General features: G+C 36.7%; 2 protein-coding genes across 5 annotated transcripts in view; both read right to left on the reverse strand.

Moving 5' to 3' along the window:
• IL31RA (interleukin 31 receptor A) overlaps window positions 1-14977 on the reverse strand; it is an 81259-nt gene extending 66282 nt beyond the window's left edge. For 2 of the 4 annotated variants that reach the window (XM_046672326.1, XM_046672323.1), the window contains exon 1: window positions 14891-14976. The gene's annotated coding sequence lies outside the window, so the exon portion shown is untranslated. Of the gene's footprint in view, window positions 1-14578; window positions 14666-14890 lie in introns of those variants that run through there. The other 2 variants (XM_046672324.1, XM_046672325.1) reach the window with 2 other exon arrangements.
• A 4511-nt stretch (window positions 14978-19488) lies between these two features.
• Window positions 19489-23804, reverse strand: part of DDX4 (DEAD-box helicase 4) — a 74088-nt gene continuing 69772 nt past the window's right edge. Inside the window, exons 18-21 of the mRNA XM_046672138.1 lie at window positions 21582-21681; window positions 20505-20775; window positions 20238-20348; window positions 19489-19575 (exon numbers count right to left, since the gene is read on the reverse strand). Coding sequence (XP_046528094.1) covers window positions 19489-19575; window positions 20238-20348; window positions 20505-20775; window positions 21582-21681 — 569 coding nt within the window. The remainder of the gene's footprint in view (window positions 19576-20237; window positions 20349-20504; window positions 20776-21581; window positions 21682-23804) is intronic.

Here is a 23804-nt window from a genome sequence, read left to right on the forward strand (position 1 = left end):
GGCCCTGAACAAGAGATGTGAGCCTTCTAGGGTGAGGGCAAAAGGGGTAAAGGGGCACAAAAGCATGGTGATGGATACAAAACCAGACTACTGGCAGTGAACATGATGCGTCTATACAGAAATTAATATTTAGTAATGTACACCTGAAATTTACACAATGTTATAAGCCAATATGACCTCAATAAAATACTTAAAAAAAAAAAAGAGACATGAGCCTTCTAGTTATTAGAAAGACTATCCCCCCTTTGGTTAAATACATCAGTTTCTTGAATCTTAAATGATGTGAATCAGCCTCCCCAATCTGAGCAGTTCTGGGTGCAGCAACACTGTGGGTCACAGGAAATTCACAAAGATTATGCCATACTCTTGAGGAGAACCATCAAATCATTTCCTGCATTCCCTGGGTCATCAGCCCCAACTTTTAAAATGCAGCAGCTTTTAATAACTGGACTTCAATGAGGTCACTTCCTAGAAAGACACAGTTTCTCAATGGTAGGACCTCATTTGAATACAGCATTTAATGGAGGCCTAGAATTCTCAAACAACACTATGAATATTCCATGCTGGACTAAAGGACTCAGAACATACAGTGATGCCACTTAAGTAATTCGTGGGGTATTATCTTTAAAGTACTAGCTACTGTTTGGAGTAGAATGAGTGGAAACAAATCCACGCAATTATTGCTGGCTATAGATAGTCGTTGGGGACAAAGCAAGAGGGAGAAAACAAAGGAGGAGATACTGCCTCTGCCAGTTGATGCTAAAAATTTTAGCATGTTAAATTATCCCTGCCTCCTCACATCCTGTCTCATAACCAAAGCAAAAGAAATAGAGTGTGGCTGTTCTACTTTCTAGCAATCCCCCACTACACACACAAGTGCGTACACATACACACACACACACACCCCCCCCACAGGCCGCCCTCTGGCAATTCAGTTCCTACTCAAAGCTGCAGCCTGGATGCTGTTTCATCTGCTTTCACTTGTACAAAATGTACCACTATGTGATTTTTCCCGGGTCTGGCCCTACTTTCATTCATTCATTCATACATTCACTCAACTAATGTATGCTGATACCCATTCTGTCCCAAGAACTGTGCACACTATGATATTGGGTTTTTAAATGATGAGTAAATTCGAGGAGGAGTAAATTCAAGATGCCGTCAGCTCTATCACTGGGAGGAAGGTAGCAAGCAGCTAGCTACCTGGCCTTATTCAGTGTCCGCAAATTCCTTACAGACCAGTAGAATTTGGTTTATAGTTTTACTTTTATTGATCAAGTAGAGGGGCCCCCTGTTCTCATTCTCTTTTAAATGTAGATTTGGAGCCTGCAGTGATGATGATAATAATAGTAATAACAGCTCTTTATTTACAAAGCACTTTTATACATATGGTCTCATTTGATCCTTGTCACCTTTGAGGTAAATGAGGCAGATATTTTTAGATTGAATCATATGAAATTGCTATTTTCATAAGTTTAATAGTCAAATATTGGCAATTTTAGTCTAATAAACTAATGTTATCCTTTCTTTTTGGATGAGGAAATTGATTACATACTCTGCCAAAGATGGGATCAAGAGTTATCAATATAGTGCCTATAGTTAATAATACTGTATTGCATATTTGAAAGTTGCTGACAGAGTAGATCTTAAAAGTTCTCATCACAAGAAAAAATATTTTCTAACTATATATGGTGATGGATGTTAACTAGACTTATTGTGGTGATCACCTTGCAATATATAAAGTATCAAATCATTATGTTGTACACCTAAATCTAATATAATGTTCTATGTGAATTATACCTCAATTTAAAAAAAGAGCTGTCAGGTAACTACATTCAGTTTCAAAGTCTATAAACCCATTTGAGGCGCATGCTACCTTTGTACAAAGAACATTTTGAGATGGCAAGCAGGAAGATTGCCAAAACACAGTGATGATGTGACACTGAGACTACAAAATACCAATTATGTTACATAAATTATATCTTGTCCTTCTAAAAATCCCTGTAGAGTTGGCATTATTATCTCCACTTTACAGATATGGAAATTGAGGCTCTGCGATATTAAGTAACCAATCCAAAAATCACGCAGTTTGTAAGTGGCATAGCTAGATTCAAACCCATGACTGTCTTATTCCAAAGCCTAGACTCTTTCTACCAAAATCAAGCAGTAGCTATTAGTGATTTACTCGTCCTCAGCCCTCCTGCCACAAAACACCAATACACACAAGGATTGTCCTCCATATCTCCTACGTCTAATTTTCTGTAGCCTAGAGTTTCAAGAAAGATAAATCCATTATGTTCATTTATTTTCCCCAGCCCCTGACCTCTGACCCCCTGATTCTCCACTATCACCCCAGCATTTTAAAATATTTACAGCCAAAATATAGATTCCCTGTGACAATCAACAATCAGTCTAGCTAAGGAGCAATTCATGTGGTGGGTTCTCACCCATAATTTCACTGAAGAAAGCAGAAAAAGACTCTTGCATAACAGAAAAAGAGGCCTAATTTGCAAGGGTTTGAGTTATCAGACTTCTGAATGAGTGTGGCGCTCACCTGCCTGTATCAGGCGGTGTCTCACAGATGTCCTGCTGGTTCACAGGATCCGCATCAAAGGTGCTCTGTCCCTTCTGCACAAGTCAGGACAGGGAGGGCGATTTGGAATTTATCTACAAAAAGTCGTGTGAATATTTCCTCTCTGGTTGTCCAAGGGCTCTTCCTTTGCTTTTAAGCCCAGCCCCAGCCAGGGTGGCACTTAACCCACTTGTGCTGGGAAGTGGAGTGCATTACTGTAACTAAAAAAAAGAATCTGCCTCCATGGGACCACTCAACTTTACAGGAAAAGTGACATCTGAAAGTGCCATAAACAACTAAAAGGAATGATTAAATTTTAAATTTTAAATTCAGGAAGTCCTTACAAATGTGGTAATAGGTAAAATGCTGAGAGTATCTTTAGCTCGAAAAGAGAAAGATGTAATCATGTAATTACTTTTAAATGAAGAAGGAAATATGGTAGCTAACTCAGAAAAGAGTTTATAATTCTTATTTATGTCTCAAGGAAAGCATACTGAACTGAGAGTCTGGAGCCCCAGCTAAGCCACTAATTTAGCAGATTATGAGAATTAATGATAATTAATAATATGAGGAGCTCTTACTATGCATCAGGCACAGTACTAAGAACTTTGAATTAATTATCTCATTTAATCTTCACAACAATCCTATGACATCAGTAGTATTTTTTCCCCACTTTACAGATGAGGAAACTGAGGCCAAAACAATTGAGAAACTAGTCCAGAGGAAGTGGTGGAACCAGGAATTGAAGCAAGGCAGCCTGACTCAGTTTCCTATGAATCAAAGGGTAAAATTTGATGACTTCTGGGATCCTTTTGAGCACTAAAAGTTTACAACCTTTTGTAACTAAGTCATAAAATAGACTAGCGAAGAGATTATGAAGCAAAAGGAAGGAAACCCAATCTAAACTTTAAAACAATATGTGCTTTCCAGCCTCATATGTTTTATTTTGAACCCATTCCCCATCTTCCTTAGGCAATGTTCCATAAAGTAAAAGAGGTTAGCAGAAATGAGGAGGAGAAAGAGAGGTAGTCTTCTACCTAGTAGATCATGAGATATTAAAAATCTCATTATAATGTACTATCTAGAATAGCTACGTTAGCATAAAAATGGTACTTCCTTAATTTATTCAACCAATACTTAATAAACATCTGTTATATGTGTAATACTGACTAAAGGTCTTGTGTATGAAATAGAATTCTGGTTAAGACATGGCTGATTGAACGTAAGCATTTATCTCTACTCTCTCAGGAAACTCCAGGAAAATTAAAGGTATAGGAAAGGTATAGAGCCACAAAACAAATGGGAGAAGAGACAATGAGAGATGTCAACACATTTTTGCAATATGAGAAGTGAATTGTGTGGTAACTGAATTGGTAAAGACAAGAAAGCTAAAACCTAAGAACACCCAAACAGGATGCCAACAAGAAGCAAGAATTGTGCCATGGAATCTCATAATGGCTCAGGAATTTGAGACACCAGATAGCTATAATTGATCCTCATTATTCATGGATTCCGTATTTGCAAATTCATCTACTTTCTAAAATTTAACTTGTATCCACAAGATCAACACCTGAGGTGCTTTTGCACTCATTTGCAGACATGTGCAGTGGCGAAAACCTTGAGTCGCCTGAAGCGCACATTCCCAGCTGAGGTTAAACAAGGCAACACTCTGCTCTCATACTGTACACGTGTCTTTTTGTTGTTTATTTAGTGCCACGTTTTTCAGGTTTTTGTGTTTTTTTGTTGGTGATTTTGCTTTTTAAAATGGCCCCCAAGCATAGTGCTGAAGAAGAAAGCTGTGATGTGCCTTATAGAGAAAATACATGCGTTAGATAAACTTTCTTCAGGCACGAGTTATACCGCTGTTGGCTGTGAGTTCAGGGTTAACGCATTAACAATATAGTAAATAAGGTGTCTTTAAACCGAAACACATATAAAACAAGGTAATGTATTGATGGGTTGACAAAAATGTTGTGACCAGAGGCTCACAGGAACTCAACTCTGTATTTCCCCTAGAGAGAGAGGCTCAGTATGTATTCATTAATTCAGTCTTCGCAGTGACTTTATAGAACATAATTACCACAAATAACATCTGTGCAATATGGTAGATTAACGTGAACTGAAGGAAGAGAGCAACTTGAAGCTGCAGGTCCCAATGAAGCTATGGCAGCAGGATTTTGTTGATAAGGGCTAAAGTAGGTGGTGGCAGCAGGGAAGGAAGAGATGGGGAAGGTCTGAGTGTGTAACAGAGGGCATAACAAAGCACAAAATCAGAAAGAACTGGGTGAAATGGATAATTAATATACTTGAATAAAGTAACACTGAGGTTAGAGGGGAAGAGACTCAATCCACACACTCCAGTCTTTCAACTCAATTCCATAAACATAATTCAATGTCAGGTCCTGTGCTTGACACTGTGGAAACAAAGCCCAGGAAGGCAAACGCCCCACCCAGGAAAAGTTCACAACTTAAGTGGGAAAACAGACATGTAAACAAGATGCTATAAGCCAGTGGCAAGTGCTGTCAAAGAGGTGTGTATAAAGTGCTACGGGAAATGGGAAAGGGAAGCCATTAATTCCACCCTAAGAAAAGTGGATCCCAGAAAGTAATGAAGAGAAAGAGACATTTTAGTGGAACATGTCACTTGGAAGTAAATGCAGAAAATTATAAAATAACAAATATTCCTGGCAGAGATGTGTAAAAGCCAGACACTTACTGGCACCTGGGATGGGGCCTAGAAGCCATGCTGGTAGCCTTTGACTACACTTCCTGTAGTGGGTCGAATAGTGGACCCTCAAAAGATATGTCTACCTGGAACCTTAGAATATTGCTTTATTTGGAATAAAGATCTCTAGATGTGATTATCCTGGATTAAGGTGGGCCCTATAGCCAATGACCAGTGTCCTTATAAGAGACAGAAAATGAAAGAGAGAGAGACACAAGAGAAAAGCTATGTGACTACAGAAGCAGAGACTGGAGTGATGCACCTACAAGCTAAGGAACACCAAATGCCAGAGCCACCAGAAGCTAAGAGACAGGCATGGAACAGATTCTCCCTCAGAGCCTCCAGAAGGAACCAACCCTGCAGACAGCTTGATTTTGGACTTTTAGCCTCCAGAACTGAGAGAGAATAAATGTATGTTGTTAGCCACCAATTTTGTGGAAATTTGTTACGATAGCCCAGGAAACTAATACACCCCCTGTCCCAGGTTACAAGTGATTCACAGGCCAGGCTGACCCATCAGATTCTCTCACCTAGGTACATGGAACTGAGTCAGCTAGATGGTAGTGGACCATGGGGCTAACAGGTCATTGGTGCTAGCAGCCATATTTTAGATGTGCAGGAAAAGAAAGAAGGTTAAGAGGAGACTGATGGAAAGCAAAGAGAGAAGCAAGGGTGATAGTCCACATGATGACATACAGTTCAATACCCGACTTCCCATATGTTTGTGTGGAACACACGAGACCCTGATGTATTCCCTGCCTACGATGTCCATGACATTATCTGTTATATCACTGCAATAATCTGCTGATTAAAGTTAGATTAAAGTTCCTTGCAACCAGATTATCCCCAATTTAACAATGATGTTTGGGAGAAATATAGTTGTAAGAAAATATAAGGAAGTGGAAATAAAATAGTAATTACTAAACAGATGAATAATTTCAAAGTGTAAACTGATCAGGACAGACAAAATAACAATTGAGAAATTTTACCAATACAAAGGCTCTCTGAATAGAAAGCAAAGAAGTTTTCTCTTATAACACAGCATGTTGTTTCAGGTCCCAGATTGGATATTCAAATCAGGGGAAATGATGAAAAAGGAGAGACTATCAAATGGCGAAGAGACTGAACAAGTACAGCTCTACTGACCACCATTTATCCCTCCATGGGGTCGATATTGTGGTGCTCTGCCCTGATCAGGTCTCAATATCTTATATACCAGCTTAATTACCTGATTCCTTCAGTCTCTAAATATCCATTAGCATCTAACACATGCCAAGGATTATGGTAGGCCCTGTGATACAAAGATGAAGATCTCAGTCACTAACATTCTGTGGACTAGGTGTAAGACAGACGTAGAAATGGGCAATCCTTACATAATGAGAAAAATATAGGACTGAGGAAAATGGAATGTTGAGGGAAAGCATTTAACTTTGCCTAGGAAGTTCAAAGGCAGCTACATAAAGGAGTAAACATTTGAGCTAAATCATGAAGAATGAGTAGACAGACGTACACCAGCAGAATAAGGCATCAAGGGGCATTCCAAATAGAGACTGCACAAAGTTGAGAAGGTGGAGAGAATGACACTTGCAAGAGCAGCAAGTCCTTCAGGCAGGGACCAGACTATGATGGTAGGAATTTTCTGTTCTGCTTACTGGTAAATCCCCATTGTTAAAATCTACACTCAATAGTCAGAATGGAAGTTCACAAAGGCAGTGATTTTTTTTTTATCACAGTAAATCCATGTAGCTTAATCCAATGGTCATTTCCTAGACCTCATCTTAGCAGCATTTGACACAACTAATCACTTTCTCCCTGATACTCTGTCTTCTCTTGGCTTCCATGCAGTTGCGTCCTGGATGTTTAACAAGCTCTCCAAGAAAAATCTTAAAAGCCCTGATTTGTAGCATTTGCTGATGTCTGTAGTATAAATAGTTCTACCATGGCCAACTTTAAGCTACCAATGTGACATCACTGAATGCGGAGTTGGAAACAGATGTGCAATAGCACACATCATTATATGGTATTTCCACCACACAGATACAAAAGACATAAATAATCTCAAGAGCATAGACAGTAGTAAAATGTAGTAAAATAATTAGAAAGTGATTGACCATTACTTTTATTAAAACAATTTTTTAAATTAAGTTTATATAATTTTTAATGATGGCCATACTTGACAACCAGCTCACTAAATTCTAAGCTGGCACCAGGACACCACTGCTTCCAGAGCACCGTGCTCTACTGGTTTTCCTCCTGCCTCATGAGTCTTCTTTTCAGTCACCTTCACTTAGGCCTCCTCTTCTCCCTGACCTCTACCCTCTACATGTTAAAGTGTCCAGGGCTTAGACGGAAGGAGATGAGAAGAGGGAGGAGTATCTACAAACGAGTTATTTTAATTTTATTTTATAGTTGTATATTTTATGACACTTTGAAAATAAAATTTTATTTTACTATTACTTGCATAATCTTTTTAGCACTTATGGCATCTCGAGCTGTGCTGTCCAATGCAGTAACCAAGTGGCTACTGAGCAACTGAAATGCAGCAATTTCAAATTGAGATGTGCTGGAAGTGTAGGATACACACCAGATTTTGAAGACAATACAAAAAAAAGAATGTAAAATTCTCATTAATAATTTTTATATTGCTTACATGTTGAAGTAACATTTTTAATACATTGGGTTAAATAAAATATAATTAATTTTACTTTCTTTATAAAATGAGGCCTTTCCTGTTGGATTATGGCTGCTTTAGTTTTAACGCAGCCTTGCCTCTACCCTTCTTTTCCCCTACTCCTCCTCTGAAAATCTTCAGCTATACTATTACTTTTATCTTCTCAAAGGTTTGTAAGTTTTACATTATTTTACTTATGACATACATGCTTTATCTATACGTTGATTTTAAAACAACAAATAGCATTTATAATACTAATCAATAATTACAACAGAATCAAGTAGTGTTTTGCACATATAGAAAAAGTAACATAATCCCATTTCCCTCAAACTACAACGCCAGATTGTTTCAAGAATCAAAGTCAACTGGATTATCTTTTCCTAAACTCTAAGGTTTCCTCAAAATAATGCCACACTTTTTCTTATTTAGATGATGACTTTCTAGTAGAGCTTTTTATTTTTCCTGAAGTTTTGTTTCCTATTTTCTTGTTGACATGAGGAGCCTATACCTTCATCTAATACTAAAATCATCCAAATTCTTCATTACACACTTTGTTAAAGTAAATCCATTTTAAATCCACTTTGTTAAAATAAGTCCTCTTGGAGCCAGCTGCAATGAGATTTTGGCAGCAGGAGCATGGATGCAGCAGGAGGAATGCATGGGAAGTGAAGAGCAGCATGTCTCTTGAAAGAAGCTTAATTCTGAAATTAAGGCTGTGAAAAATGGATACATTGGTGGGATGCCTGATAGAGGAGAGGGTACGTGTTTATTTGTCCTCTCAGAATGAAGAATGAACTTGACTGCAGATGTGTTTGTAGATTGGAGCCCTTTCCACCTGATGGCCTCTGTCTTCCCTCTAAAATAGGAGAAATGGCCATCTGCTAAGAGAAAGGATTTAAAGACAGCAGTAACATTTTGGAATAGCTAATGAGAGGAATGTACGAGGAACCAGATCCTGCTGAGGACAAAGACAGCTGAGTGGAAGCCAGGATCCCACATGGCTGAAAAATGAAACATTCTTATTCTCAGATGCTCATTGCTGAAAAATATATTTATTTCTATGGCATTCATCTCAAAACTTAAGCCCTTTCATATTATTTCAAGAGAAAAGACCTATGGCATCAAATCAATGAATATTTTCCTGTCACAGCTCGAAAGAAGATAAGTCTGTTACTGTTTCTTTAACTAAACTCCTGACTCCATCCCTCTTCCCACTTTAATAACTACCGCAGGGTAATTACACAGCTCATTGTTGAATCCCATACTCCAACACCTGGCAGCTCAGCTCGCTCTCTCCAGCTCAAGTGAGTGCCAGAAGTCACTACTCAAACCAAGCACAATGCAGTAAAGTAATCTGAACACAAAGCATGGAAAAGTCAGAGGTTCATAAGAGGTTTATCAGCCAGGATTTCCATATTGTTCTTGTTTTCTGTGTACAGAAGAAAATGTTGAGCAACTACTACTTATTAAACACTGAGTTGGATGTGCTAGACATGTCAAAACTCATTAAACAAATGGAAAAAATTCATAACACTATAGATATATATTTGAAAGACAAAATATTTGGTTCTTATGAAACAGGAATTCAGGGAAGAGAAGCAGAACCATGAACTATAGTAATCTAGGAAGACTTTTGTGAAAGAAGTAAGACTTGAGTACAGCATTGAACTACTAAAATTTGGGTAATTAGTGGAAAAGACATAAGAATGCTAGAGTATAAGATCCCTATTCTCAAAGAATAGAGAGTCCTTTTTTCACACTCAGGACCCCGTTGCTGGTTAGATTTTTTTGAAAGTTAGATGTGTATGCCCCTATAAGAACAAAACAGCTTTCTTTGAAGAGTCACATGGAATGGGATGTATGATTTGCAGAACTTCAATCTTAATTTCTTTGACTACATTCATTTTCCTTTAGTTTATATTCCCTGAATTCAAACCAATGGATTATAGAAAGAGCAGCTTGAATATTTCCCCCAATAATTGTTTAGCTAAACCACTATGTGGCAACTGACAAGCAACTTGACCAGAGTTACCAGCCTTTGGACTTGGAAAGAGACATCTTCCAAAAAGGTACAGCCATTCTGCTCTAAAAAACTGGACACTGAACGCTTATTAGAAATAATTAAGTTTTAGAAACAAAGTAGCTTTGGAAGCCTGGCTTCCCTCCACCTGTTCAATTACATTTGTTTATTTACTCAGCCTCACGTTCAATTCTACCTACTTTCAAATAGGTTTGATAACATTTTCAAACCATAAATATTTCTTGAGCACTTTCTCAGTGCCAGGCAGAAGTCCCTGCCTTCCTAAACCGTGTAGTCTAAAGTTAGTCTAGACTCCAGAGTTACACTGTCAATATAGTAGCCAACAGCCAGCGGGTGCAACTGAGAAACTGAATTTTTAATTACACGTAATCAAAATTTAAATTTAAAAACTGAGACTTGATTCAGCTATTGGGAAACTTTTAAGTCTGTTTGGAACAACTTGGGTATGTGAGTCTCTACTGGGTATGTGAATCGTAATGTGTATTTTATAAAATCTAAATATTGATCAAGTATTTCCAATGAAAACAGCATTCAAATTGAAATGTGAGGTAATTGTAAAATATGCAACGGATTTCAAAGATTTAGTACAAAAAAGGTAAAATACCTCAATAATTTTTATATTGATTACATGTTGAAATGATATTTGGGATATATTGATCACATATGTGGCTCACATTATATTTCTATTGGTCAGCAGTGCCCTAGAGCAACAATTTCCCCAAGGAAAGCTTAAACACAGAGCTTCTTAGGATGATCTACTGCAGCTCAACTCATGCTCCTTTTCTTTCTGTTTCCTCTCTTCTTTCTTCCCTTGCTTTCTTCTTCCTCTAACAATGATGTACACTGGACTCTTAAGAGCTAGAAAGATTGCTGACCCAGGGTTTAAATGATTTAAGGCAACCTCTCTCTTATTGGTTGAGGATTTTAACTACAAAAGAAAAATGGAATGACTTTAGCAACTCCAATGTATTAGGAGTATCTTAGTAGCTCAAGAGAAAGGTGTCAAACAGCTTTGCACTTCCCCATAGACAGTCTTAGAAGTAGTTTTCTAATAAGTCACTAAAAACTACTTAAACACTTTTTTAAAGTTTTAAAATCACAAAGTCCTGAAATATTAATTTTATTACTTTATTCTAAATTACATTTATCTTATAAATATCAGATATTAGACAGATAAAATTATAATGGAGAAGAGCTTTCACCAAAGCATTTTAAGCCTTCACAGAATGGATTTATTAAGTTATCATTATCTGTACTTCCACAGTCACTCTCTAACTCCTACAGCACAGTCAGGCTACAGACAACACAGACTGCGAAGGTGTCTTATTTAAGATCCTTTAGCAGTTTACACAGATTCCTTGCTATCTGAAGCAGATCAGGAAGTTAGTCTTTGTTCTGACTTTAGTACAGAATCCATTAACTGTTCCTGAGAACATCTCATTTCATCAGTAGTGGCAGAGACTGCTAGCTGATTCCCAGCTTCCTGGGCACGCAGATAAGGTTACATTTCCCAGTCTCCTTCACAGTTAGATGTGACTAAGTTCTCAACAGTGGAATGTGAGAAGAGATCTATATGCCATTTCCTTGTTTGATCCATAAAAACCTTCCATATATTTACCTCCTTCTTCCTCCATCCCCACTCTTTCCCTGGCTTCATGAAGAGCAGCATAAAGATCTTGGAAGCCATGTATCAAAGACTGCAGAGCCACATGACAGAAGAAGCCTGGAGTCCTAAGTAACTATTTGAGAGGCCATCTACCTACCAGGAACACCCTCCTTAGATAGTTGGGTGAACAAAAACATACTTCTACCTTGTTAAGTCACTGAAGTTTTGGGGGTCGTAACCTCAGCTACTATCACTCTAAGAGATATAATCAGTGACCCAAAGGACTGTAATTTAGCCAAAAGATAAACCATTTTCACAACTCTTGGTGTCACCAATCCACTGACCAGAAAAATAGCACCCCATCCCTTGATTCCATCTTTTCTCCACCCCCTTTTATGACTCAGGTGTATTTTTTGCAAGATCATGACTGAGTAGACATGTAAACAGGTGAAAAAAGAAAGAAATGGCCAACAGACGTAAGAAATCAGGTAAATATAAATTAAAATCACAGTAAATGGCTAGAATTAAAAATACCAGCAATACCAAACAATGGTGAGGATGTGGAGCAAATGAAACACTCTTACAATGCTAGTAGCTACGTTAAATGGTACAAGCATCTTAGAAAACTCTTTGGCTATTTCTAATGAAGTTAAATATATACTTACCCTATGATCCAACAATTCCACTCCCAGGTACACACCTAAGAGAACTGAGTGCTTATTTCACCAAAACACTTATAGAGAAATAGTCATAGGAGCTTTATTCATAATAGTAAAAAACTGAAAACTTAAATGCCCATCAACAAGAAATTGGAAAAACAATTTGTAGTATATTCACATGACAGAATACTGCACAATAAAAAGGAACTAACTAATACACACAACATGGATCAATCTCACAGATGTTATGTTGAACAAAAGTCAGACACAAAAGAGGACACATACTCTATGACTCCATTTAGATGAAGTTGAAGAACATGCAAATCTAATTTATGGTGATAAAAATCAGAATAGTGGTTGCCTCTGGGCAAGGGAGTTGACTGGAAAGGGGCAAGAGGGTGATGAAATGTTACATATCTGATTTGGGTGATGGTTATAAGGAGTACGCATAGGTAAAAATTTAAGCCATACACTTAAGATTTGTGCATTTTATTATGTGTAAATTTTATTTCAAATGAGAAAATTAAAAAGTTAACTTGTCCCAGAATACAAAATTAGTAAACAGTTGAGCTGGGATTCAAACTTAGGCCAATTTGAGTCTTTTCACTAGAGTAGGGTTCATTTTCCTACTGAATTTTTCTATACAAAGATGAGAAAACGATGAGAAGTCTCTATTATTACTTAAATACACAATAAGCATCATTCATGTCGTATATTTTATTCGTAACATCCACAATATGATAAACTGTACTTATTTTGGCACCAAAACATCCTATATTCTAGTTCAAATGCTGATATTAACTTTGTGGCACTATACCAACAGTAACTTTTTATGGAATTGAAATAAATTGTTGGAACCAAACTTCCCACCATCCCAGATGACTGGTAACCCAGTAAGATAATTCAGCTGAAGAACAAACATGTTAAGATGAAATTGTCAGAATATGCATTGCCTTTAACTGGCAAGAACACATTAGCTGATTGGCATTTGTGAATTATCATTAATAAATCTCCAGTGGTTGAACATCCTAAGATTGATGAAACAATTTACAGATAGACAGTAAGATGCCAAAATGTCAATTAACAAGCATCACTTATGCCTGTGTGATATTTATAATATTCAACCACTACAGTTGCAAATATGATCTCTAGCTTGTTTCTCAAGAATCAACTATTTAACATTGAGAAGGCAGCTAATGCAATATTATAATAAGACTTGAACATTAAAATACCAGTGCACCAGCATTCAGCTATGATACCCTGCATTCTTACACAGGATGCCTCTCAAAAAATATTTTATTGTGGGGCCAGCCCGGTGGCGCAGTGGTTAAGTGTGCACGTTTCACTTCAGCAGCCCAGGGTTCACCAGTTCCGATCCCGGCTGCGGGCATGGCACTGCTTGGCAAGCCATGCTGTGGTAGGCGTCCCACATAGAAAGTAGAGGAAGATGGGCACAGATGTCAGCTCAAGGCCAGTCTTCCTCAGCAAAAAGAGGAGGATTGGCAGCAGATGTTAGCTCAGGGCTAATCTTCCTCAAATAAATAAATAAATACATATATTTATACATTTTATTGTAACAGCACGCAGTGTGTGACTTCTCCACTGGATGCAGATGAACATGGAGAAAAATCCCCTTCTTTTTTATAAGCAAACTGAGGCCTAAAATAGAGCAATGATACTGCTAGGCATCACACAAGTCAACAAATAAAACCAATGTTAAGGCTACTTCAATTAGATCTTTATTATGAAGCATCATGCCCACCTTGTTATACAGGAGCTTCTCCTATACATAAAATTTTTAAGTATTTTTAAGCGTTTTGATTTCTGTTGAGAATTTTTATCCTCCACAGGGTAACTCTCCCCCTCCCAAAAAAACTGAAAACGAAAATCAAGTTAAAATAGATATATCCAAGACTTTGGGATAATTAGTAAGTTCATACATTAGAAGGTGAGGAAAAGTTGGTTTTTGTCCTGAATGGTGAAAAAGAATCCTACAAACACATGAGACTCCAAATCTAGAAAACACTAACTGATGGAGACAAAAGGAATTCTCACACACAAAACTCCCCACAGAAAAGTAAATTCGTGAGGAACACGATGCAGTCTATACAGAAACTGATATATAATAATGTACACATGAAATCTGCACAATATTACAAACCAATATGAATTCAATAAAATCATTTAAAAATAGATATATAAAATAAAATTCCAATGCCCTACTTTGACGGTTTGACAATCACTCCCTAAATTATAGCTTCAAACAATTAATGAATCACTTAGGTAAAGGTCTAAAGAATTTACCTGAATCGCCATACCCCAACTCTAGGACAAATCTCACTTGCTCACTTCAATCTCCAGTGTCCGCAGTGTCCCTGGCACTAACCAACCCTGTTGTCCCGTCCTCTCAACTTGGAATTCCTCACCATCTGTCTCTAAAACAGGAGTCTTAATTTCCGGTTCCTGGGCCCTGGGGGTGAGTCTATGAATGAAGTTTACATAAGTTGATAAATCCCCTGAGATGTTACGTAAAACTTCGGTCTACAAATTATGTGACCAAAAAGATTAGGAAGTGTAATTCTAAACGGAGAACCCGAGGAAAGCCTGGTCACTCACCTGGATGCGGCAGGCCCAAGCTCCTGGCGACAGGAACCCCTTCGCGGGGGCTCAGCCCAGTTCCCTGGGTCCCATCGGGCCAAACTCAAGCTCCGCCCCGGGGGAAGGCTCCCGACGCCCCACGCCCTCAGTAGCTGTCATTCCCAGATGCGGAGCGAGCGCTGCCAGATCACGAAGAGCGGAAGGACCACCCGGTCACGGCCGCCCCTGGGAGCCGCCTGCACGAGGAGCCGGACGCAGGTGGAAGTTGCTTTCCAGCACTGGCAGCTTCACAGTACCACAGCCGCACACAGCCGCCGACTCCCGAAGCTTGGCTCTCTCCTGGCCGGATTGTAAAGGGCAGAGTGCCCTTCCTCACCGCCAGGGCCTCGGGATGTAATGCGAGTCCATTCCCGACTAATTTACAAACGAGGTGCGCGGGGCGCGGTGGGGTAATCTAAAGCCCACAGTGACCATAGCAGCTTCTGCCGACCATGGCATCATGCGCGGTGGCGAGTGGCTGAAATTTTCAGAGCCATTTTCAACACACTCAAAAAGCTATGAAGAGCACACAAACCAAACAAATGAAAAGCTGTCTTCTCTCACATTAGGGGACCAATTAAGAGAGAACTATGCAAACAGCACAAGTGTAAAGCTATGGGGAAGGTGTGGGGGTCAACTTCTGATCAATGCTGCTGCCCTCTATAAAAATGTTATCTGCGCTGAACAATTAAATCAGAAAAACAGTTATTACTCTACGCCAAGACCCTTGGGACAGATGGAGTACCTAGGTCGTCTACCTGTATGAAATCAGCATCATTCACTTCATTCACTACCACCATTGCCCCACACGTATAGCTGACCTTGATATTCCACATTTTGAGCTTCCTACCTCAGCTTTGGCCAGAGCCTTAGACTCGTTAAAATGTAAAGGGAACAAAAGCTAAGCTTTATTATTCACATCTCAGTCTATGCCTTCTCTTGAGAGCTAGGTCTTGATGAAAAGAGAGACGAAAGGGCTAGACTCTGAAAGGTACAAAAATGGGATAGACTGCTGAACTTGACTAAAGCTAGAATTCAATATACACACAACTTATAAACTGATAAAAGCTTAAGATTTCTGATGCCAAGCAGCAGAAAAACAAATGTTTAGTGTAAAAAACAAAAAAGATTTCTTGGGTTAAATTCCAGGGATTAAAAAAGTTTCAGTGAAGCAGAAAACTATTAAGCAACATTTGGAAAAAACGAAAATTAGATAGCTCTTGGGAATAAAACATAACTGCTAAAAAAAAAAAAATAATAAAAGGGTTGAAAGACAGTAACTATTCTACCAGAACATAACAAGCAAAAAGATGAAAAAACATGAAAGAGATAATAAATTACTTCTGCAGTTCTAGCATCTGACTAATAGAAGTTCCATAAAGAGAAAACTTAGAAAAAATTGTCAAAAAAGTAATACAAAACAATCCCAGGGCCAGAAAAGGATGATTTGCAAAGTGCATCACATCAAGTACTATCAAAAATTCACAGGCCTACTCATTACAAAATGTAAGAACACCAATATCTTTTGGGAGCAAGCTTCCAGAAAACACTAACTTTGGAACCTAGAACAGTAATAATATAATGAAAAAGCCATGTCTTTTCTCCCAGCAAGAAAAAAGGACGATCAAACTGCAGAGTAAACAAATTGCTCAAAAATAGTCCAAATTTAAAGCAAAGTGGTACGTGGAATGGTTTTGATCAATTTTCATCTGACCCTGGCATTTATAATAATAATTCTCTCCGGAAATACAGCGGTCATAAAACTGGAAAAATAGTAAAGAAAAGGTAGTAAGACTGTGTTAATTGGCTCATTCAGAGAACAGTACCTATAAAATGTAAACCCTGCCTATTGATTTCCAATTTTAGAATCAATCTGCAGAAATAACAAGGGAGACTTGATGGTTATAGAATAGAACGCAAATATTAACTTTGGAAATGTAAATATAGTTTACAGATGGTACAATGTAAAAACAGAAATAGAGGGAAGGAAAAAGGTGCATTTATCATCATCTCACAAGGTTCTTCTTGTTCCTGTAGTTCTTCTAACTATATTAGTTACCAATTTTTTTCCTTTTTTCACTTTCTCTTTTTATTGTGTCTATATGAGATGATGGATACTAACTAAACTTACTGTGGTAATTATTTCACAATATATGTAAGTCAAACCATTATGCTGTACACCTTAAACTTATGCAGTGATGTATGTCAATTATATCTCAATAAAACTAGAAAAAAATAATAAAGTTACCAAGGAAGTGAGAATGAGGTGAGTTAAATCCTTCCCTGTCACACAGAAAGTCAATGGGAGTTTAAACTTGGTGAGACAAAAATAAAATATACAATGGCAACCACCAGAAATGGTTAAAGGCAGTTGTGGGAGGTAGGATAGCAATTTAGAAAGAGAAAAGCAGAATATTGCTGCTTCTTATAAACCCTTCTGATGCATTTTATTTTCTAATCATATAGATATCTGATACCTTGACATTTTTAAAGAAATCATTCAAATCTATACCCAGAAATGAAGAAAATAAATGAACACTGAGACATTTACAGTTGGTGTGTAATGATGGTAGGATCATGTATGATTTTCTTTTCCTTTTACATTTGATTCAGTAACGCTGTTACGGTAATCTGACAAATCAAGTAAATGCAAAAAAATTTTTAAACAATCAGGCTATGACCAAGAAGCTCTTAGAGGAAATGAAAAAAAGGAAAAAAAGATAGAAATGGCCTATAAATGCCCTTTGTAAACAAAACAAACTGGAAGAGAAAATTAAGACAGACACTACAAATAACAATGTGAACACCTTCATTCATTTAGCCTTTCCCAGAAGCAAGGTTATAGAATATAAGTTAAATATTTCCCATATTTTTATCAGTTGAACTTCCCTTTTTGAGTTGTCTATTCTTTGTGCATTTGTCTACTGGTATTCCTACATATCCACATATAAAGGTCTACACATTGAAATCCACTGTAGTCACAGTAATATTTTTCCTTGTCTACTGTTTATGTCATGATTTCTGTCCTTTGAGCTTAAAGTCAACTCTCATTCTCCAATTCAAAGGTTTAATATTTAACTATATTTTTTGTAGTTTAATTTTTTAGAACTCACATAGAAGTGATTTTGAATATGGCATGGAGTAGGCATCTAACTAGTTATCCTAACAATATCTGTTGAATACTCCTCTTTTCATATGTGATGCCTCATTTATTAACCAAATTCCTATAACAAGATACATGTCAGGGTCATGTTGCTTTGGATTTATGGTTTTTTTCGCTGAGGAAGATGAGCCCTAAGCTAACGTCTATTGTCAATCTTCCTCTTTTTTTTTGCTTGAGGAAGATTAGCCCTGAACTAACATCTACACCAGGCTTCCCCCACTTTATATGTGGGTTGCTGCCACAGCATGGCTGAGGAGTGGTATAGGTTCACACCCAGAATCTGAACCTGTGAACCCAGGCCACCGAAGTAGAATGTGCCAAACTTAATGATTATGCCACAGGGCCGGCCCCTGGATTTTTTTTTTAAGTGAACAATAATATACACTCAAAACTGATCATTTTTGTCTTCCTAATATTACACCTCACTTGTCTTAATGTCTTATCTTTTAGTTCATTCATTTAATGATTAAGAACTTCTTACATTCTAGACATAGTAAGTTTAAGATATATAATAGTAAATGAAAAAGACAGGGTTCTTTCCCTCATTAATCTTAAAACATCAAAAAATTAACTATGGCAAGAGTCAACAGCATTGTTTTATGTTGATATAGTTTGAGTTCAAAGAATGATTTTCCTTATTACATCTGTGTAGTAATGTATATTATACTTATTTAATTTATGTAAGACTTTTTGTTCACTTCATTGGTTTCATAACACTCAAAATTTCAAAATATAGGAGTTGAGAACTACGACACATAAACAAAGAAAAATTAAAAGCGCTGTTGGAAAACTTAGGGGGAAAAGTGTTTCATCCTTTATTTTCAAGGAAAGTCTGTATATTATAAAAACAAATATTTGTTATGACATTGAGTACAGAACTCACACTGCAAACATTTAACCATTTTCATTATGTACCTGATGATCTAAAATCAGAATCACCTTGAAAGGCTTATGTCTTCCACTGTTTGCTTCGTGAGAATCATGTTATCACATTTCAGTGACACTACTGTTTTAAAGACTCCTTTTATGTAAAAATGAGACCCAATAATTTTTAACCAAAAGTGTATTATATATCCTACTGCCTGTTATAGGATCAATAAAGACTATACTAAGACATAGCATTTAGACATGAAAAATGTCTAAATCCCTGAAGAATACTCTAGAAATAAGCAAGACATTTACAATGCTTTAATCTTTCCAGTTAACACTATTTGTATCAGTAACTGCAACGTTCTAACTTTTAGCATTTCACATAACTAGTCAGTAAGGACTTTTTTTTAAGGGTGGGAGTAAGAACAGAATGACAGAAGATACCAGAGTGTCAGGTTTCACACTTCTGTTAAAAACTCAAAAATCAAAACTATTTTCTTCTCTGCACCAAAACTGTACCACAAACTTGAAGGTTGTTTTAGCTTTAATCCCATGACTCATCATCTACTGGATTGGGAGCTTGTGAAGAAGAAAACCCTGCTGCATTCAAAGTGCTCTTGCCCTGGTAATTCTTCAAAAAAAAAAAAAAAAAAAGAGAAAGAAACAGTTAATTTTATGACAGCTTTAAAGTTACATTGCCCAGACTGAGAGCAGGGATTCAAGCTTTCTACCATGTCCTCCCCAAATATATGAAGAACTATTCTTACTAAATCCAATCCATTGGAAAAAAGGCCCATAGCAATCTGGGAAGTCTACATTGAATAAAATATTTCAAGAAAAAAACTTTAAGCCAACGGTTTTGGAAAGCAGAAAAAGCTTTCAATGAATAAACATAAATATTTAATGATTAGTAGGCTCACTGTTTCTGTATAAAGGCAGTGTTGCCCATAAACTGACACATGCAACTCATATCTCTTGTATTTTATCTTACTGAATAATGTGGTCAGAATTCCAAAAATCAAGAATTCCTACAGAGAGTTCAGAAGATCCCAAATTAGAATTTAAATGCCAACACATTTGGAAAAGGAGGATGTTGGAGCATAAATCTCAAATTTGTCAACTTTAAGACCAAAACTATACATGTACATAAAATTTGAGAAATATTAAAGATATTGTAGGTATGAAAACAATGATTTAGATAAATTATCGAATGTTATATAGTTAATTCACAACATTAAGCACAACATTTATAAGAGTAACTAGAAGCCAACTGAATTTTTCCCCTCAACTAACCTTTCTAGTATCAACTGATGCAAACACACTTCCTCTGGTACTACCACTGAAGCCAGGAACATATGTACTAAAGGCAATTTCTTCCAACCATGCAGGAACATCCTGTTGAGCCTTTAAAAAAAATAATAACTTCATATACAACACTCATAAATAAAGTCTCAAAGATTGGAACAGTCTACCTTTCCTGAATATACTATCTATAAAATGTCTATTTTCAATGATAAGGTAAGAACACTACCCACCCAGTTTTAAAACTTGACAACTTACATCCGACAGTACTTTCACTAGAGGCTGTGCTAAATGGCTATCTGATTCAGGATCAAAAAAGGAAACAGCTCTGCCAGTATTTCCACAACGACCAGTACGCCCAATTCGATGAACATATTCATCAATGGCAGAAGGAAGATCAAAATTGATAACATGTTGAACATTTTCAATATCCAGCCCTCTGGCAGCTACTGATGTAGCAACAAGAACTGGGCATTTTCCACAGCGAAAATCTCCAAGAGCTTGCTCTCTCTCTCTCTGCTCCCGATCACTTGAAAGAAAAGAAAGCATGTATAAGGACAGCTTAAGAAAATTATTATAGAGAACCATTACAGTCCAACATATAAATTTCTTTTTAAAAACAGTAAAAACAGCAGCATTTAACATTAATGTCTACTTACATACTAGGTATTATACTAATTCCTTTCAAGCCATAATTTTATTTAATTCTCACAATAATACTTTGAGGTTAGAACAATGATCCCCAATTGCAGATAAGGTAATAGCTAACATGTAGAGCCAAAATACAAACTCAAGAATGACAAATATCCAATCACACTTATTAATAATCTCTATTAATCTCTTTCTAGTCTTGACAAATATATACAACTGTTTGATTAGAATGCTTTCTCAAAATATACAGATTTTTTAAAAGTATAATCTCAGAATTCTACATATTCATTGATTAATATTTTAGATCCACTAGTAAAGTGCCAATAAAGTTCTGTTAATATGACATTTTTAAGTACTCCAATTAAAAAAATGGCAGGCATCAGAAAGATTAGATTCAGCAGAGGAAACACTTAGATCCAAAGACTAAAGAGCCTTAAGTGAGATAGATCTCCTGAGAATTTACCACTCCTCATGATGAGGAGTCTAAGACAGACCTTTAAGTTGTCCATCCCCACCACCCAGTTCTTATAAACACTTAAAATGAAGATGAAGAATAACAGTTTAGATCTTGAGAATGATGAATCCTAATCTCAGAATTTTATATTAGTTATATATACTAATGTTTCTTAACACATGACAAATAGAAGTCACCTCCCTACTAAGAAATCACATTAATCTACTCACCCATGAATACTTGTTGTTGATATTTTTTCTTGACAAAGAAAAGTGGCAATAAAATCTGCTTTCTTCTTAGTTTCAACAAAGACCATAGTTCTTTCATCACCTACAAGACAATGAAACAATGATTAACATTCAAACTACAAGATTAGGAAAAGGAAAAAAGGGCAGGGTGAGTAGGAAATTGCCTCATCCACTACTGTATTCCCAGCACCCAGACCCAGGTCTGGTAGGGAATAGGAAAAGAAATATTTCCTAAATAGATGAATGTCAAAGATAAAGAGACAAGGACAGTTTTCCTACTTTAGGGACTAAAACAATTAGCTTGCCCTTTGCCCTCCCAGACCAACACCAGAAAGTAGAGCCTTAGGGAAAGATAAATTATATCTATCTGCCAATTCTTAGTGATTTCAAATTTGCCTCAGGCCCTTCATTTCCCTCTATATAAATAAATACCTTTGCTTTTTATCTCCCAAGATAATCCTTCATTCTGCCTTGACTGCCCAAGGTATTTATAATAACAGCACCCAAACCAGAGCTGACAAACTCTACAATATTCCAGGTGCCAACTTTATCTCTTAATTAAAATCCTTTAATCCCCAAAGTATCTGACACATACAGAAAATTAAATAACATTATTTCAAGGTCTTAACACATTAAAGAATATCTGTTAGCTTAAAGTATTTAACTAGTAGAAATTCAAGCATAAGCCAGAGATTTTTCCACACAAGGAATTTTCCTATACTGTGTTAGACAGGAAAGATTCTAATTTATAGCCTTAATGGAAGGAAGAATGCACTATTGTTCATAATTCCTTTCCCCCATCTCTCTATCAGCTGGCTTCATTTATTCAACAAATATTTAGTGCCTAGTAGATGCCAGTAACTACTCTAGGTGTTGGAAATACAGCAATAAAACAAAGGCCCTGTTCTCATTGTTGGGAGGCAAACAGTAAACAAATATTATATATTAAGTCCTAAAAAGGAAAAACTCAGCAGGATAAACAGTCCCAAGAAGGTTACTTTAAATGTACCCTCTCCAGTTAGATGACATCTCAGTAGAGACAGAATAAAATAAGATAGTGAATTATTCAGCTATCTGGGGAAAGAGCATTACCAGGCAGAGGGAAGAACAAATATAAAGGTTCTGAAGCATGGGTGTTCTTGATGTGCTCAAAAAAAACAGAAGAGAGTCCCCCATGAGCCTCTACATTCTGGGCAGAGAGAACAGCAAGTGCAAGTGTCCATGTGCTCTAGAATATTAAAGAGTACAATGAAGAGGACAAAACTTGGAAAACTGAATTTTATTTGCATTGATTTATAACGTGAGTTTTAATGGAAACTATGAAATGTGTTAAAATTTTACAAAATTCACTTTGGACAGAACTACTTCTTGATTTACTGTTTAATGCCTTTACTTATAATAGTAAAGGTTATTCTTTCTCTTCCTTGTAATGAGTCTATCTAGTAGAGATTCTGTGGACATTATTACGTCTTTGATTATTTAAAGAAGGAAAAAACCCAAAAGCCAAAGATCTTTATTCTTTACAATCACATTACCTTCTACACTGATTTTTAAATATTTTATTGTCACTTCAATTAAATTGGTAACCAAGTATTGTTTCTCAGACACCAATGGTCCTACATTTATCAAATACTCAACTCTTCGTTTTTCCCTTTTTAAGATCAGACCATAAATTTAGAAAAAGAAATCCACCTAACCTACCTTTGAGATTTTCCAGAGAACCCCAGGAAAAGTAAAAAGGGTTGTTATAAAATAAAAGAAAGGCTAAAAATAACTAGGCTTGTTTGATGTGTTACTATTTTTAAGAGTTGCATGGCAAGAGTTGTCCAATCATAGGAGACACAAAGCTTGCCCCAGGTTAAAATGCATAGGTAAAATCTTGTTAATACATTTCAAAAATGTATCATTTGTGGAAAGTCCCTGGAGATGTGTAAATTCTTTTGCTGTTCATAATAGGTTTTTACCTTCAGGAGAAACACCAACCAAAACTTAAGAAATCTTAACTCTATAGAGTTTTTCTATATTTTCAGAGGCCTGAAGGTACACTGCCTGATACAGAAGTATAGTGTTGCCAATCATAATTTCACTTATTATTTAAAATATTTGGCTACAACCTTACTTCTCTCTTAACTTGAATCTAGCATCTTCGAGGCCAGTGGTTCTCAACGAGGATGTACATCAGACTTACAGTATTTTGTAAAATAC

This window comes from Equus quagga, chromosome 9, assembly GCF_021613505.1.
Source record: "Equus quagga isolate Etosha38 chromosome 9, UCLA_HA_Equagga_1.0, whole genome shotgun sequence".
Classification (NCBI taxonomy): domain Eukaryota; kingdom Metazoa; phylum Chordata; class Mammalia; order Perissodactyla; family Equidae; genus Equus; species Equus quagga.